Source organism: Propithecus coquereli, unplaced genomic scaffold (assembly GCF_000956105.1).
Source record: "Propithecus coquereli isolate 6110/MARCELLA unplaced genomic scaffold, Pcoq_1.0 Scaffold169, whole genome shotgun sequence".
Taxonomy (NCBI): Eukaryota; Metazoa; Chordata; class Mammalia; order Primates; family Indriidae; genus Propithecus; species Propithecus coquereli.
The window spans coordinates 2,599,284-2,617,159 of NW_012141524.1; the positions used below are offsets into that span (position 1 = coordinate 2,599,284).

At 37.4% G+C, this 17,876-nt stretch overlaps 1 protein-coding gene across 4 annotated transcripts in view; it reads left to right on the top strand.

Moving 5' to 3' along the window:
• Positions 1-17,876, top strand: part of GTDC1 (glycosyltransferase-like domain containing 1) — a 269,887-nt gene that overhangs the window by 201,697 nt on the left and 50,314 nt on the right. For 3 of the 4 annotated variants that reach the window (XM_012641743.1, XM_012641745.1, XM_012641744.1), the window contains one exon: positions 8,749-9,102. In XM_012641743.1, coding sequence (XP_012497197.1) covers positions 8,749-9,102 — 354 coding nt within the window. Of the gene's footprint in view, positions 1-8,748; positions 10,537-17,876 lie in introns of those variants that run through there. The other variant, XM_012641746.1, reaches the window with a different exon arrangement.

The window sequence follows — 17,876 nt, forward strand, 5'->3', positions numbered from 1 at the left end:
GACTCATTCACTGACTGACTAGGGAATGTGGTTTTACCCAAGGTGGCTTTAGGAATAACCCCGTAAGTATGAATATTGCATGGAGGAGTAGGGAATGGAAAGTTTACTTAGATTTACTCAGCTCCTGCTACATGTTATGCCCAACACATGTTCTCTCGTTTAATGCTCTCAAGAAATTTTCAAAAGATATTACTATCCCATTTTACAGATTAGAAAACTGAGGTTGAGAGAAACTAATTTGAATAAACTCAAAAATACAGGAAGTGACAGTGGAGTCCTGTGTATTGACACAGCCAGAATTCTCTCCCCTTAGACATACCTGTTGCTTGAGTGGAGTAACTTGAGATGCTTCACAGAGATTGCTTTACCTGCCCCCCAAAATAATCTTCCTCACAGACTTACTGTGGTGCCTGAACATATCCCATTTGTGATTATTTTTCTTGAATTAACGTATTGCCACTTTTGAAAGGTGGGGTGCATGGACACAGAAGGTGATTAATGCATTGTGGTAATTTAAGATTAGTTTCCGACAAGACCAGTAACAGAGAGCCCAGCATAATTCAAAGGTGGATCCAGAGTGGCACTTGGTTTCAGGATAAGCTGCAAGGAGACCCATGATGGCAATCAGAAAATAGCATAAAGACCTTAGGGAATTGACCACCAGTGGGTGGAGAATGCTTAAAAGTGGAGGTAGGAAAATAAAGATTCCCTGTTTGCAGTTTAGCTTACAGCTTTGCCAAACTGTGTTGAATTACTAGAGTAAACCTTGTGTAAACGAGAGAGTTTGTTGTTCTTAGAGAGCTCTTTCTGGGGGGGAGTGGGGATCGTGAGAAGTGAGTGTACATATGTTAGCAAGGATGGCTCTGGGTTTGATAAACATTTGTTCTGGCAACATGCAAGGTAGCTTTTCTTATTCTCATACATTCATAAGGACCTTAAATTTTCTGTGTGGGAGGAATATATCCTAAAGGGATTTTATAAAATTGAATAAGACAAACTGCTCATACTAGTAGGCAGTTAAATTAGCAATGTATACAATCTAAAACACTTTGAAATTAAGAGAGAATGGGGAATGGGGAATTGAGGCATAATTATTTAAGTTAAATAATACTAATCACATAAACTGTGTTGCCAGAAGAGGTCATATAAGCAAGTGGTATAAATGAGGTTACCTGGGATGTGTTTGAGTTTCAGAAATGACTCTTAGAAATGGTGGTAGAAAATAAAAACAAAAAGAAATTGGCTCATGGGAACAGAACCATCTTTTCCTTATGACATCCCATATATTCCAGCTATTTAGAAAACAGACATCAGGAAATGACATACCTTTTAAAGTAGAGGAGAGGAAGCCAAAGCTTCTCCCTTTGACAATGAAAGCTTCTCTTTTCAATGAAAGATGCTGTCTTCACCAAGTGTCCCATCTCTGGGACCAGACATAGCTAATGAGGCTAGTCTGATAACCACAAATTTTCTTTCAGTTTCATCATGTATTTCTCAGGCCATTAAGTAGGGTTCACTTGTTAATTTTAACTGTAGCTAGTTTCTATGGATCCTGTTTTCCTATCTTGTCACAAATTTCTTCATAGTGCAAATAAGACACTCTTGCCCAGTAACCTCCACAAACTGCTGTCAGTATTTCATATTGGCTTTAAAAGTCTGTACCGTGGGAGGCAAAATTTGTGTCAGGCACCAAACCCTGAACATCTAGACAACATGGCCTCACCAGACACAGTGGTGTTAGAAGGTTGTTCCCCAAAGCATTTGTGCTGTGTGCAGGTGGATGGTGATTGGCTCATCTGCGAATCGAGCTTATTCAAGTAATGTTCTGCCAGGAGTTTCTTACTGAAACATTGTTCATAGACATGTGCCACCTATTTTATGAATATTTGCTCTTAGCCCTCACCAGTAAAGAAGAGCATGCAGCCATGCCACAGCTGACCAGCCAAGCATAAGTCTGTCCTTCTGTTTAATGTTGTGATCTCTAAACATCTAGTTTTAAATTATGATGAATTTCCTTGCTTGTGATTTCCTTATTAAGTAGAGATAGTGTGGCAAGGAGGCATAAGAGGTGTGTGTGTATATATATATATATATATATGCATGAAAATGCTATATAATGATTTTTACTTTTATACTTTATAGGTTTATACCAATCTGCTCACCATGTAAGTGATATATTGGACACATGTGGACTAGCATGATTTTTTAATTATCTTTGATATTTGCTTATGTGGCTAAATTCTAAAAATGTTAATTTTGTAATTAATTTCCAACACATTGTTTGGTAACAATGAACAGTTTCTGTTATAAATCACCCAAGGCCTTAGATCACTGAACTGCCTGAATGTGTCTTCCCAGTTAGTTTTGGAAAAGTTATTTATGTTTGATTCCTGTTTCCTTTCTCCTCAATTTGGTCTCTATCCAGGAATCCACAGAAATCACTTTGATAAAAACGGTTGATATTTTTTTCTGCTGTCATCCATATCAGCCTTGAACCATATCTTCTGTCACATTTTTCACAGGTTCTCCTGATTTCTTTCAGAATCCCTTTTTGTCTGCTGATATGTCACATTGGTATATGGCCTCTGGTTTGGGTTTCATCATTTTCTCACATGAATGCATTTTCCCATTCCTTCTGTCATCTCTACTGTACAAAATATGCCACCACCCATCTGGCTGTCCCATGCTTTTCAGACTCTGGCTGTGTACATCCTAGGGTCTCAAGTAGTATTTCCCAGGGTATCCTTTGTTGACCACTAATTCTTAAGGTGCCTCTTGCAGGGGAAGGGGGGGTGCGGAGTACAGGTTTCTTACTTTTTGAGCATTAAGTTTGGCAAACAATAAACGTATCTTCATCATTTAATAGGTGCTCAGTAGATATTTATTGAATGAACAAAACAGTGAAAGAATGAGCATATTTATAGCATACAGTAACATGTACTTTGGGAAGTTCTATAGTGAAGGAATGTTTCGCTTTATTTAACTCAGCATTTCCCAAATTTGTTTTCTCATAAAACCTTTTCTGGTGTAACACCTACATGTGTCCCATGGAATTAGCGTTGCACAAAACACACTGTGAGCACCAGCCCAAAGGCCACAACACTGGGGGGATATCACTCCTCCCTCCCCCAAACCCAAGCTGTACAGAAACATGCTGAGCTTCATTAACAACCCCTCTCCTTGCCTGCCCCACATGCAGGCCAGTTCCCTACTCCAGCGCTAATGCTCTTCTCGCTCTTCATTGGCTCTGGTTTAAAATCATCTTTGATCCATTACACTCTCTTTCTCTTCGATCGTCCACTAACTTGCACCATTTTTTTTTTTTTACCTGCTGTCTTCCAAATGTGTTTTGAGAAGCAAGACTATTGATAATCTCTGTCTTGTGGACTTTTATCCTTGGGCATTTATTTATGAGCTTCTACATATACTATATTAAGTACTTTTTATTAAAATCTCTCAAAAGACAGTTGTGAGCAGTGGATTCCACCATGACATAGATTTCAGCTATGACATTCTCTTCAATAGCACATGAATCAACATGAATGTCCTAAGTTGCCTTGCGTTAACCTTACTGCCTTCCTCTTGACTGCCTCTGTGAGTCAGCTGCACGTACTGTGGCCTTTCGGCTTTAGTAGAAATAAGCTAAGGTGCCTAGAGCATTTCTTTTACCTACCATTAGTCTTGATGTAATTAAAAACATCTCTCAACTCTAGTTTTTTCCTTACTGATCTGACATTTGGCAGATCAAACCAGAGGCCGTATACCAATGGGACATATCAGCAGACAAAAGGGATTCTGAAAGAAATCAGGAGAACCTGTGAAAAATGTGACAGAAGATACGGTTCAAGGCTGATATGGATGACAGAAGGAAAAAACGTCAACAGCCAAATATCTGATAAGGTGTTTGGCCATTCCTGTAGATACAGCTCTAGATTATGTTTTTGGATGTGCAGAGGGCAGGAGGGATGTAAATTTAGGTCTAGAGAATACTTGTTCCGTTCGTGTCTTTAAACGTCGCCCAACATAGTAGTGGAGGTTTTGGCAGCGCCTCTGAAACCATGTTGGGGAACAGAGGTTGGGAGGAAGGGAGTTTGAGAGGAGAGACGGCAGGAGGGAGGCTGTGTTTCTGTTTCACATATTGACTGTCAGTTGGAAAAAAGTTGAATTCAGGGGTCCCAAGGCTGATAACAGTTTAGAAATGATTACAGTAAAAATCAGAATATTTCTAAAAGTAGAAACAGGTTCTGATGGAGGCTCTGAGAGATTCGGAAACAGAGAGAGACGTTCTGTGAGTAAGATGGGCAGTAGCATTTCTTTATCAAAAATGAAAGAGGTTATTATTAATAAATGGCAAACCTGATGTGTGCTCTAAAAGGCAACTCACTGTTTTTCTTCTGACTCTTTCGTTTCTCTCTTTCACTCCTTACCTCAGGACCTTTTCTCTTCTCATTAGCACCTCGACTAGAGTTGGAGCTGGGGAAGAGAAAGGAAGTGTTCAGACATGTGCCTATTTGCATAGACACTTCATTGAGTTAATGCCAGAACACAAACATTCTGTCCAGTTCTATAGAAAAGCCAGTTTTCACCCCAGCAATAAGGTATTATTTTCTTTTTTTTCATAGAACAGTTTATTGCCAGCCTTCTCTTAACTGTATATTATAAATAATGTCTGATTAAGAATGTTCTGGATGGGTTAATTAGTGTGGTGACTATTATTAAGCAAACTGCTTGTTAGTATTATGCCTATTTGATCTTGGTATTGATGTGAAGTAATTGACCATAGAGCTACATTGAGAAAAGCTGAAATAAAGTTTTTTGATTTCTATTATGGCAATAAATTGTTTATATTAAACGTATCTGTGAAAATATGAGTTTCCTGGCACAGAGAATCAGAGTAGACTCTGTGTGGGATGGCTGATGAGGTTTGGTTTGGTTTGTTTTTAGAAATATTGATACATTTGTCCAACTTGCTTCAAGACCAGCTCTATTGAAATGAAATAGTAAAAAAGTTTTTCAGCTTCTGCTTTCATTCTTGCTGCAAAGTATATGAAAACCAAAGTGTTTTTAACTTTCCCCAACTAACGGAAGTATCCTGTTAGATTCAGCTAATTGCCTAAACATTTCTTTTGGTGACAATCACTGTAATAAATAGACTAGTAAAGAAAAATATGAAAAGATGTTATAAACAAGGAAAACATAGCTCGTAGCCACCTTCTTTCAAGTACCGGGTTGTTATCTATCTGGACAAAACTGGTGTTTTGTCCGGTTCTATTATTCAGTTTCCCTAGCTGTAGCATTTCCATAGGGGATTTATTCCATGAGCTAATAAATTACACCATCAGGGAGTTTTTCTTGAAATTCAGCTTAAATTTTCCCATTCTTAATTTCATCTCATTACTCCTAGTTATACCCCCTTGTACCAGGCTAAATAATTATTCTTTTTCCTTAGAGACTCCTGTTATGTACCCCTCTAGTTGTCACTTAACCAGGCTATTCATATTTAGCTCCTTTAATCTGTCCTCATAAATCAATTCTTCCATTGCCTTAATCATGATTATTGCTCTTCTAAGAACCCTCTAATTTTCGAACATACACAGTTCTTAGGTGCCCTAGATGAAATCAGCATTTGCACAATATTCTATCCCGGCAGACCTAGTGTCTTCCTTCCCTGCACAACAGGATCCTGAACTAAGTGGCATCGGTTTGCTGGGTCAAATCAGCACTTGCTCATCTTGTCAAACTCAGGGTGGTCTAAAAGTCTTTTTCCCTGTGTCCTGCTTGCATTCAAGGTTTATTTTGATTTTTTTCGATTTCGTGAGATTTGTAAGCTGTTTTGGTTACTGTCCCTCTTTATAGTCTGCATCTTTGCATGCCCTGTCCTTATTCACTACCACCTATCAAGTCAGCCATCCGCGACCTACGTTAACATGGGATTCTGTTCTTCCTTGAGAACATGTAGGAAACGTGTGGAATAAAAGCAAGCCTAGCACCTTGCCCACAGCTAAATTCCTTGTCAGTTACCAATTCCCATTGTTTACAACCCTTTAGCCAATCTCCTGTCTCTTTTAATTTGCAGTTTTGCTCACATGCTGGCCAATATAAATGGACTTTATGAGTAAGATGGGTCGTGATACTGTTTTCTAAAATGAAGATATGTTGTTTCAATGCCCATTGATTTTTTTTTTTATTGTGAATCCTTCGTGCACTAAGTTCGTAATTCTGTTAAAATCCCTTTTAAGCTTGCCTGGCATTCTTTATCCGACACAAACAAATAGGTTACTTCACTTGTTTTCTAAATATGTACAGATGTTTCTTCTCTTACCATTTGTTCCATTTGTTTAGGAGAAGTTGAAGATACTACCATAGTCATTTTTTTTTTTTTTACCTTTTGTCACAATCGATGGGAATTTTTGCTGTTGTTGTGTTTTAGATACTCGGTATCTCCTCAATATTTTGAATTTGTTTCAGGAGAATGTTGGTTCATCCCCCTAATAATTTTGGACCTATGAGGTCTGAAACTACCATCTGTAAATGCCCAGGTTTCTTTCAATTTTAAAGTAAGGACTAAATTTGTTATTTAATTAGGGTATACTTAAGGGACTAGTACTGTTCTTTGTGTTTTATCTCTTTATACAATCATCTATTTATTACTTGGAGGGTTCTTACATATTCAGTTGATTTTTCTCAAGGTATTTGAAATCAGAATAGACATTTAAAGGGCTTTATTGAAACAAACGCAGAAGCTCCCCTCACCCCGCCCCCAAACAAGCTTTCTGATTCTGGAATATACATAGGGTGCTACAGCCAAAGACTTCGTTTCAAGCTCCCGTGGACCCACTGTTCCTAGTGTTGTTCCGGCCCCTGCCCTCAGCCCTAACTGTGCCCTCTCCCTGTCTCTGCAGTGATGGTTGTGGTCCCTCAGCTCACTTATAAACCCCTTCTCCACCTTTACTCACCTCACCTGAAATAGATGACCTGGCCTAGCACTTCGGTGACACGAGTCCTTAGATTCCACACCTGCCACCTAAAACTGGTTCGTTTTTTGGGGGTTTTAGCTTCATTTTTCTCTCCTTCTTGCCTCAGCTCTGCAAGAAAGCTAGGTGCATTTTCTTTTACAAGGCCCTACTTCCCCCCCAAGCCAAGAATCCTGCTAGTATCACACATGTTATATTGTTTTTCTACTTCCATCTTGTGAGACTTTTCCATTACTTCAGGAGCCTGCTTGCAAGTGTCCCCAAGTGAATTATCCTGTGTCCACGTCCCCCATTTAAAAAAATCCAGCCTTCCCTTCCTCACCCTTCTCCTCTTCTATCTCCTTCTTTCTGCCACTTTCTCTGACTTTGACACACTAACTTCCTGCAGTCTGGTTTTTGCTTCCACAGGGACTGCTCACCCAAGTGGCAGTGACCATGGTGTGACAAGGCCAAAAGCTTCTTGTTTCTGCTGCTGTGGCAAACCTCTGCAGTGTTTTACGCCCCTTTCTACACATTCTTTCAGGGTTCTTGATTCCCGTTTTACACATTCCTTGAGGGCTATTGATTCATTTCAATGGTATCATATTACTTTCTCGGATTTTCTTTCTACTCTCTCAGATACTCCTTTTTGCTCTCCTTCCGTGGTTTTTCCTTCCCCCCGACCTCCTAAGTGCCTGTATTCTCTATTCGTTACTTGCTCGACAATTCAGAGGAGAACCCAAGTCTCTGGATGGGCCTCAGGAACTCAGCAACCACTCTGTTAATCATCTGGCCCAGTTTACCCCTCCAGACCTCACGTCCCAGACCTGCATCAGCCCCTTCAGGTTGTATGTTATTCCCCGAAGAGTGTCTGTTCCTTCACACCCCTTTTTCCTTAATCACACTGTTCTCTCGCTCCAGAACTTCCCTTCCCTGCCTTGAAAAATGCTTCACCTAAAACCCTCTTTAAGCCTTTACTGATCCCCAAGTCAGAATTAATCTCTTGCTCACCTCAGTTTAAAAAACTGGAGTGTCCATTGTGTGCATGGTATGTTCCAACATAGGTTAGTTGGCCATTCACATGTGTGTCTCCCACTCTATTCTAAGCACTGTGGTTTGCTCCCCAAAAGATGTGAGTTCCTTGAGGATAGATCCTCTATTTGTACATATGGCTCACAGGTTTTAAGTTATATTAAAATTTTTTAAAATTTCATTTTATTTAGATTCTCTATCAATAAGTATCAGATCTTAAACTCTGATAAAGTATAGGAATGTAAGGGAGAAATGATAATGAAAAAATATTAAAATATACTTTAGGAAACATTAATGAGGTCAATTTAATAAAAAGTATATGCAGGTGCCCAGGAATACAGAGCAGTCCTGAGCAGAAATGGCAAGTGTTATTCAAGGAAGTTGCAAACATTTTTGTAGGTTAATGAACAAGTATGGCTTGAAAATAAGCACTGAGCTATTTGGTGATTGGAAAACACAAAATGAGTGAGGGAAGAGTGAGAAAGCATCTCTCTAATCTTATGTTTTATGGTATTTGCAGTGCAGGTTTTATAGCCACAGAAACTCTTCAGAAACCATGCAAAAACAGCCTGGTCTGATTTCAAACTTTTGAACTTTCTCTTAGTGGCCACTACTTTTTGTACTTTTCCTAGAATTTTTGTTATAACATCTTTATTTTTTTCTCAGTTTTATATATAATCATTATGTCCTTGCAGGAAGGTAAAGGACAAATTTTGCATATTTTTTTCCACTAAAAGTATATTGCATTCCCTTTTTGTAACAGATTCATGCCCAAGCACAAAACAACCCATTTAAAGAAGATGCTCAGCCTTAAAAGAAATGGTGGTGCTGCTTTACCCATGGACCTTCCGTTTCAACCAGAGCAGAGAGATTCCGGGAATTTATTGCAGGATTTTAATTCAGAGTACAGTGCACACTCTGGCCCTGATACTGCACAACAAGGCAATCTGGGTAATTCATTAATGCAGGAGTCAGACTTGAAAAAGTCCAACTCATCAGATAATTCAAGCTCTCATCATGGGGAAAATAAACAAGATCTGACTCTTAATCCATGTGACATTTTGGATGGAGTTGATGATCACCAAAGACCACTACACATTGTCTGGCCTCACAGGTGGTAAGTCAAGACATGCCAGTTTAGTAAAAGTTGTAGAACTGCTAATAGAAAATATATTCTGATGATTGACTTATTAATTTGGTGTTGCTATACCTTTAGAAAAAAGATTACGTTAACGTGGTAGTACTACTAATGTGGTGCCAAGGTGGTACAACTCAATATCTCTACATGAATGGTTGTGTGCTTAGATTAAATTTGAATTACAGATAATTATTTGCAGTGATTTGCTCAATTAACAATAGCTAAGCACTTCTAGAAAATCGAATCTTGTTCAAGTTTCAAGATACAAGAATAGGATTCCATTTTATATGTATTTTATATACACGAACGATCATCACAAAACTGTTTCATATATGCACATTGATAAAGCAGTATTACTATTAAAATAAGAACAATTTCCATTATTTACTACTTTAACCAGTTTCAACTGGGTGCCTTTATTTCGCTTATCATAATGCATATGAGTACATTTGAAACTGTTTCCCCTCACCCCAATGCCTCTGTATTGTGCTAAGCAAAATACTTTCTATCTAGCTGCATCTTTTCTAAACAGAGGAAAATCAACTGTGGTGTGTAGTCCCACCAAATATAAACTCGTAAACTTAACCCTGGCTCCTATAAATTAGGATTTAAAGAGGTAAAATGTCCTGATAATCTTCTGGTATTAGGCATGAACATTTTAATCTAGTTTTTATTCCTCCCAGTTAGTTTAATCTGCATGTGGCCTGATTAGAGTTCGCTTCCCCCACAGATTATGGTCTCTTTATTGCAGAGATGCTGGGCTGATCATTAGGTCCAATTCTCTGAGAGCAACTGTTTGCAGGTGAAGTAATGAGCACACTACACCGGCTGGGCAAAGCGCCTTTGCCGAGGATTTGACTTCCAGCACATTAGAACTCCAGAAGCCCTCCCAGTTGATCTGCAGCATCTGGTACCTAAAGGGATTTTCATCTTTGATTCTAAATGTATGAACGTAAAATTTAGGGATTGAAAGTTGATGTGGAATATGTTTTTGGATTTGTTTGTTCAACTTCACACTTCCAGCAGAGCCTTTCTAAGGGAGTAACATTTATTTTTAAATCATATTTTACTTAGAATGTGACAAAGTTTAGTATTCCTTCATGTTATTTTAAAATGCAGTGGCTCTGGATGAGATTAACCTGCTTCAAGGTAAACTAGATGTCATCATTTACTCCCTCCCGAAAAGCCTTTCCTTTTATTCTGCTGACCTTTGGTAGTCTCTAAAGTAATATTTATTGCAAGAAAATCAGTTCTAAAAAGTTTAGTTCTGGGTTATCATAAAAAATGTTAAATAATTTGCAGACTGCTATTACAAAACAGCAATATGGAAGAAAGAGTGAGAACCATGTTATTCAGTACTTTGCACAAAATAAGACAGCTATGTTAATAAAATTAACAATATTAAATTGAATAATTCCCTCTCTTCCTTTGTATATTTTTGCTTTAATTTAATTTAATTGCCTAAAGTTAGTTGCTTAAAGAGATGCAGCATTATGTTTGTGCACATTCTTATTGTTAAAGCTAAATTATTTTTAATTTGGAGAAAAGGGAAAAAAGCCGCATCAGCAAGAGTAAATGCCAAAATATAAAAGTAACGCATTCATCCTTACGGGTAATATAGTAGAACACTGGAAACTTGGAGGTTGCCAGACACATAGCTAACATTAGGGCTAATTTTGAAAATCTAGCGTGCAGTCAATTTTACTGATGCCTGGGGACATACAAGGTAGAAGCTGACAAGAGAACTAATTTTGTTTGGGTTATTTACTGCTATGCATCATCCGCGAGTTCCCGCCTGACACACAGCTATATGAAGGGGGATATTATCACACACTAAAAATTTATGTTGACATTCGATATTTGTTCAATATGTCAGCAGTATTACTTTCATAATCAAAAGAGTAAGAAAAAGAGAAAAGAAAAGCACTTTATGCTCATATAGATATATCTTTTTAATAACAGTCTATAAGGTTAATATAGTTTACCTTTGAGAGTATACAATGAAAACAAGCAGGGTTAGGAGGGGAAATGACAGAAAGCATCAACCCGAGCTGTTTGTTTGCCATTACCTAAGCGAGCCATGTCAGCTCTCTGGCCCGCGTCTGATAGCTATTTGTTGTACAGAGAGCACAGCATAAAAAAAAATATCAAACTCTTAATACTATTGTGTGCCCATAACCATCTGTCACTGCTAGCCTGGAGATGAGAGGAAGATTACGAGGAATAAACACTGAGCCGCCGAGCATTGGTAAAGCCTTCGGGCAAAAAACTCTTGTGGGGACATCAAAGACATTCTAATTCCGAGGCAGTCAAGGATTACAGTGTGTAACCTGTGCTGACAACAGATAAATGACTGGCAATATTGTGCCAGAGCTGTTGGGTCCTGCATGGAGTACTGATGATGATGATGATGATGTTATCTTGCAGAATGGACTCTGCTGGGATAATTTTATGATAAAACACTTTTTTCAAATGCCACTGGGTCTAGGCAGACATTTACTAGCTACAGGGGTAGCAATCAGTTTCTTCAAAATTTACTGTTCTAAGCCCATTAGAGTTCCAACGCAGCAAGACTCTTCAATGAAAATCTAAAACGCCTATATTTTCTTTAGGAGAATTTATGCAAATATTGTGAGCTGAACTCCTACCCTTTACTGGTAGATGCTTTATCATCTGATTTATGTAAATTTGCTCATAAAAATACAGTTTATTTTTAATTGGTGAATATGAATTAGAAAATTAAGATTCTGGTTCAGCATTCATCAAACATCCCCAGCTACAAGCACACATTTATTTAGACCCCTGATCATATGGGTGGAAATCATATAATTGACCAGTCAATATGAATTGTATTCTGAAGGAAACTATGGTTTCTCCTGGAAATGACCAGGGTTGTGTTTCTTATTCAACCCTCTTAGGCTGAGCTTCTTCCCCCATCCTTGTGTTTCACATGTTCTTGTCAGTATTAAGAACAACTTTAACTCCCTACTGGCAGAGGGGGGTTTTCTTTAGAGTAGGCTGCAGGAAGCTTTTCAGTCTGTTGCAGTTTTTACCTTGGCCATGTATGTCTTCCAGAAAGAAGGTATTTCAGGACAGGAGAATGCATTGATGATTATTTCCCCTATCAACATACGGGAGAAATGAACACTGGAGAGGGCAATAGGGTTCTTAGACCCTGTCATTACCTTGCCTGACAAAACAAAAATAAAACCCTCCTCCTTATCATAAAAAATATGCCCATGAAATCATGCAGTTGCAGTAGCCAACTCTAAAAATGAAGTGATGCTGACCTCATTGTGTTAGTTCCACGCTGGGATCATGAATGGTCTAAAATATAGTGTTAGCCTCTAACATATCTCGTACTAAGTCAACCAAATGTAGAGCCTACTTGCTGGAATATGTATCAAAATCAAAAGTGACATTTTCTAGAAGATACATTCTGGCTTTAAATCTGTGTTAAAATGTCTGTGCATGAGAACAGGCCCTTAAATGCAATGCTTGCCCCCTCTCCTCATTCTTTCTGAATCTGAGCTTGTCAAGGATTATAGTGTGCAACCTCTGCTGACAGTAGATAAATAACTGACAGTATTTTAGCAGAGTTTCTGGGTTCTCTGCAGAGTAATTTGTTTTCTTCTTTCTACTCAGTCTTTAATGTTTTGTTATAAACATCTATAGCAAAGCACGGTTAATAGAAATGACTTATAGAGAAAGACCTGTAAAAAATAGACTGCAATTGGCAATGCTTGCTTTTTTTAACTATTTTCTTCCCAAATATTATATAAATATTATAATATGCCAGGTTCCAACCCTTTTGTAAATATTCTCTTTATTATAATGGACACAAAAGATACACTGTGGGGAGGGGGGGCCAAGAAATAAAAACAAGTTTAGAATGCGTCGAAAGATCACACTCTCAAGAGCACAAATCTCAAATTCTTTGATCTCAAGACCACTTCACCCTCTTAAAAATTATTGTGATGCCGGCCAGGCGCGGTGGCTCACGCCTGTAATCCTAGCTCTCTGGGAGGCCGAGGCGGGCAGATTGTTTGAGCTCAGGAGTTCGAAACCAGCCTGAGCAAGAGCGAGACCCCGTCTCTACTAAAAATAGAAAGAAATTAATTGGCCAACTAAAAATATATAGAAAAAATTAGCCGGGCATGGTGGCGCATGCCTGTAGTCCCAGCTACTCGGGAGGCTGAGGCAGAAGGATCGCTTGAGCCCAGGAGTTTGAGGTTGCTGTGAGCTAGGATGACACCACGGCACTCGATGTAGCCCGGGCAACACGGTGAGCCTCCGTCTCAAAAAAAAAAAAATTATTGGGATACCAAAGACCTCTTGTTTACTGGGATTATACCTATCTAATACTTTACTGTATTAAAAACTAAAACTGAGGAAAAAGTTTTTAAATCTACATTACATTATTTTAAAATAACAATAAAGAATCCAATACATGGTAACATAAATAATGTATTTTTATGAAAAATGAAAAAATAACTGTATTTTCCAAAACAAAAAAGATTAATGAGAAGAGCAACATTACTTTACATTTCTTTAAATCTATAATGTCTGTCTAAGTAGTAGCGAGTTGGATTCATATTCAAATACTTAAGTATTTAATCTGTTGCAATATGTTGTTTTGGTAGAAGTTTATGAAGAAAATCCTGCCTCACAAAGAGATATAGTTGGAAAAGTAAGGAGTGTTTTAATGACCTATTCAGAATACTGTGGGTATTCTTCTTTGATACTGTGTCAGAACTTGACAAGTAGGAGTTCCTTAAAGGTTAGCGGTGATGTGGAATCTGAAACCACATCGATGAATTCTTTATGCTCTAATTACTTGCAGTTTGAATGGATGTTGTGATATCATGCATTGGTGTCTTGAAAAATATATAGGTTCACTGAGCTATGTAGATCTTCCAAATGTTGACACAATTCATTATTCAATATTAAAAAAATATATTTGTTAATATTGCCACTGATCTCATAAGAGAAATTTTCGAGTATTGGGAAGCTGTCAAGCTAAGAGTATAAATACAATTTTTCCAAAATTCTAATGTTCACTTAAAAGCTTGAATTTGTCATTACAACAAATACTATCAGTTGTTTTCCTTGAAGTAACAGGTTCACATGGTTCATATTTGAGGTAACGTGTGCCAAATAGCCAAGTCTGATTAACCGTGGTTTGTCTGCCAGTTATTCTTTGACGTAAACTCAGTGTTTCATTAAAAAAGACAGCTATTAATTGTTTAGCTCACAAGTCAATCATATGAATACTTTTCCTCAAGACAGCCATTGTACCTTGGTAGGCAGTAGAAGTACTTTGTGTATATTTCCCATTTTAATATATAGAATATTAAAAGATATCTATTAAAGAGATGAAATTTATTAAAATTAGTAATTTTTACTGCTTCCTCAAGGACATTAAGTAAAACAGACATGTTTTTCTTTTCTTTTTTTTATCTTTTTTTTCTTTTACTGCAAGTGTAAGTGGTGAAGAATATCCCTGCTGGTTCAGTTTGGTGCCATTGCCTTAATTTACCCCTTGATGGCTGCCGCTAAGGCACCAGTGGTTTTACCCATCAGTGCTTTTGCACTATTGGGGCATATGTCAACTCAGTGAAAAAGGCAAATTACATCTAAGGATCCTTATGAAAATAGTTTGACTTTGCAGGCAACTTAAACGGGCCTTGAATACTCTCAGGAATTCACAGTCTATCCTGTGAGAACCACTGTCCAATGGAACTGATAATGATATATATAAAAATATGACTACCACCAGCCATTGGAATTGGCTTGTTTTTAGTTCTCATAGACTAAATTTTCTTGCCCTGAATGTTAATATATTACAGTTTTTGGCTTAGCACTTGATAACAAACGTGTTTATCCTATATAAGAAAACTCTCTCAGACCAAACAGGATTTCCCTCAATATGGGTTAAGTAGTTTAGGAAGCCATAGGATAGAGATCTATGATATAAGAAATTCTGTTCTGATCTTAAACCCCTATGAAGTAAGTATATTCTGGTTAGGAAAAATAAGGCAGGAGTGGGCTGTGAGGCATATTAAGGACTTTGAAATTATTTGAGTAGCTGTAGTTATAAGTTCTGTGACCTTATCACTTGGGATGCGGAGAAATTATCAAAGCTCTTCACTTAAAGTAGAATGACTTTTTATGAGTTGTATGGTATTTGCAGCATTTTTGTAATGATAAATCGATTTATGCAAAGTTGATATAATTAAGGGTGTGAATTTGGAAAGGAAAAAGACCAATCATTCAGAAATAGAAACAGTTTTGAAACATACTTAGGTAAATCACTGAAGTAAAACATGTGCCATAATATTGAAAGAATTTGACATACTATATTTTTAGAAACTTTGGCGATTTCTAACTGAAAGTAAGTGATTGATATAAAATGGAAAATTATGCTTTATTACTTGGTAGTAAAATAAGTCACTCTTTTTCATTCTTTGACTCTCTGAGGTTTAAAAATACAGCTTTGAAAACAAAATTGATGACTGCCTTCTGAAAAGATGTGTTTTGGATGATTGGATAATATGCTTTTCAGGCCAAAGTAAACTTATCTTGGTTTTCTCATTACTAAGATAACTTAGGAAAAGTTTGGTAAATAGGCCATCTTAAATCTTTCAGGTTTTACTGGTCATTACCTTATAATAGAATACTTTTGGAGGTCAGTTTTGGGTGCCATGCCAGGATGTGAACAGAAAGGCAGAGTGCTGGGTTTTGGACACTAACGTCCTTTGTTCTGTTCTAGTGTTATGTATAAATCTGTTTTTCTAAGAGAAGAGTGATCCTCACAGAATAACAGTTCTGGAAAAGATGGTCATGTGCTCTGGCCATCTGCCTTTCAGCACATGCCACCAAAGCTTCCTCAGACCTGTGACAATCCATCTTACTTATTCCAGTCTCTAAAAAAGATAATTCCATAGGTGCTTTCCAATAGCACTATCCATTTTCACATTTCCATTAAACAATCTTTAATATAAGAAGTATTATAAGTATCTAATTCTCAGATTTACTAGGAATAATGGCCAATATCTCTTAGAAAGGGATCATCTAACCAGTTCTGTGTTTATTCATCAATTGGACGGTCAAAGCTCACATGAATAATAAGATTCTAATTGTTTATAGTCATTCTTAATTGGATGACAAGTTTTCTTCAGTTATATTTTTTTGCCTAAAGTTTTTTGGGGGCAGTTTTGTTTGCTGGTGGGTTGGTTTGTTTTTGTCCTCAAAGAATTTAAAATGAACTCTGGCATTTTAAAAACAAAAAGCTATCTAAAGAATTTTACTAGAATCATTGAAAAAAATGAAATCAAATACCTGGCTAAAATTACTGTGTGCCTAATAGTTTTATTTTGTACTCTATCATAGCACTACAGATGAATCTGTAGTAATCTATTCCAGGATTTTAAATAAGTAGTAGGAAAATAGATACTAGGAAATTCATGTCCAAATTCATGTCCAAATCCCATTTATAATTTACAAAATTCCATTTATAGGTGCCATGGTGACTATTTTCCAAACCATTGAACATATGAAGAAAATAAATACAGAATCAACATTTCATTTCTCATTGCCTCTTGGGTTGTTTTTAACTTTCTAACGCACCATGTCAGCATACAGAACTTCCACACCTATAGTCATTATTATCTTGGTATTGTTATCTCTAGAATATCATAAACTAAAGCTCTTGTTACCCTTTCCTACCTAACATGGTTAAAAAGTTTGCTAAACTGGACTCATTTCATAAGCATACTAATTGTTGAAAATGGTGCTGTTTGATTGTAGTATGCTTATGACAGTCATCTTCAACCGCTCAAGACCCATGTCTGCCCTTGTGTTCTTGTGTCATCACTCTTTTGATCAATTTCTTATGCTGGACTTTACTTACAAGCACAGGTCAGGGGTAGGTGAGTTGGAAAGTAGAAAGCTAGGTGATATGGATGAATGGATAGATGAATGGATAGGTGGATGGGCGGGTGGTTAGGTAGACAGATTATCTATTTGTTTTTATATATTTTATATCACGTATATGAGTATGTGTATGTTTAAATATATTTCTCCTTTCTAGTCACTAAACCTTTCTTCACACCATTCCAGTTGACCTAACTTCTCTTTAATTAGCCCATTCTTTCCTCCCTTTTTCAGTACTAACATCCCTGTTGCTCTTAATGTATGATGTTTTCTACCTTTCCGTGATAGTAGCTACCATAACATTTCTTTAGCGATGCCCTGAAATCCTCTGCCTTCCACTGACATCTTCCCTGATTTAAACTGCAGTGACGTGTGAATCCCCGACTATGAATTTCCATGCACGAAGGGTCCAGTGCTCCACATAAACATGGAACAGAACTTTGTGCTTTTCACATGCCTCCAAGCCCTGCTCATTTCCTGCTTTATATGGTGTCATTTGTTTTAGGTCCTAAAGTCCTCCAGGATAGAGACAGAAACTTTCTTTTGTTTGGGGGGATTTTTCCAACAGATCTAGACAGAATACCTGACATATGGGTGTATTTAGTCGATGTTACTTAATGATGATGATGCATTATAGGGTGACTATTTGGTGATTGACTATCACATGCTCAAGAAGTCCATTTGAGGACAAGTATTCTCTTCCTGGGAAAGATGACAGTGAAAACACAGAGGAATTCAATTTACCAAACGACAGGTGGAGGTGGTCATGTGATCAGCCTTCCTTTTACAAAACCTATGGTTTTTTGGTTTGTTTGTTT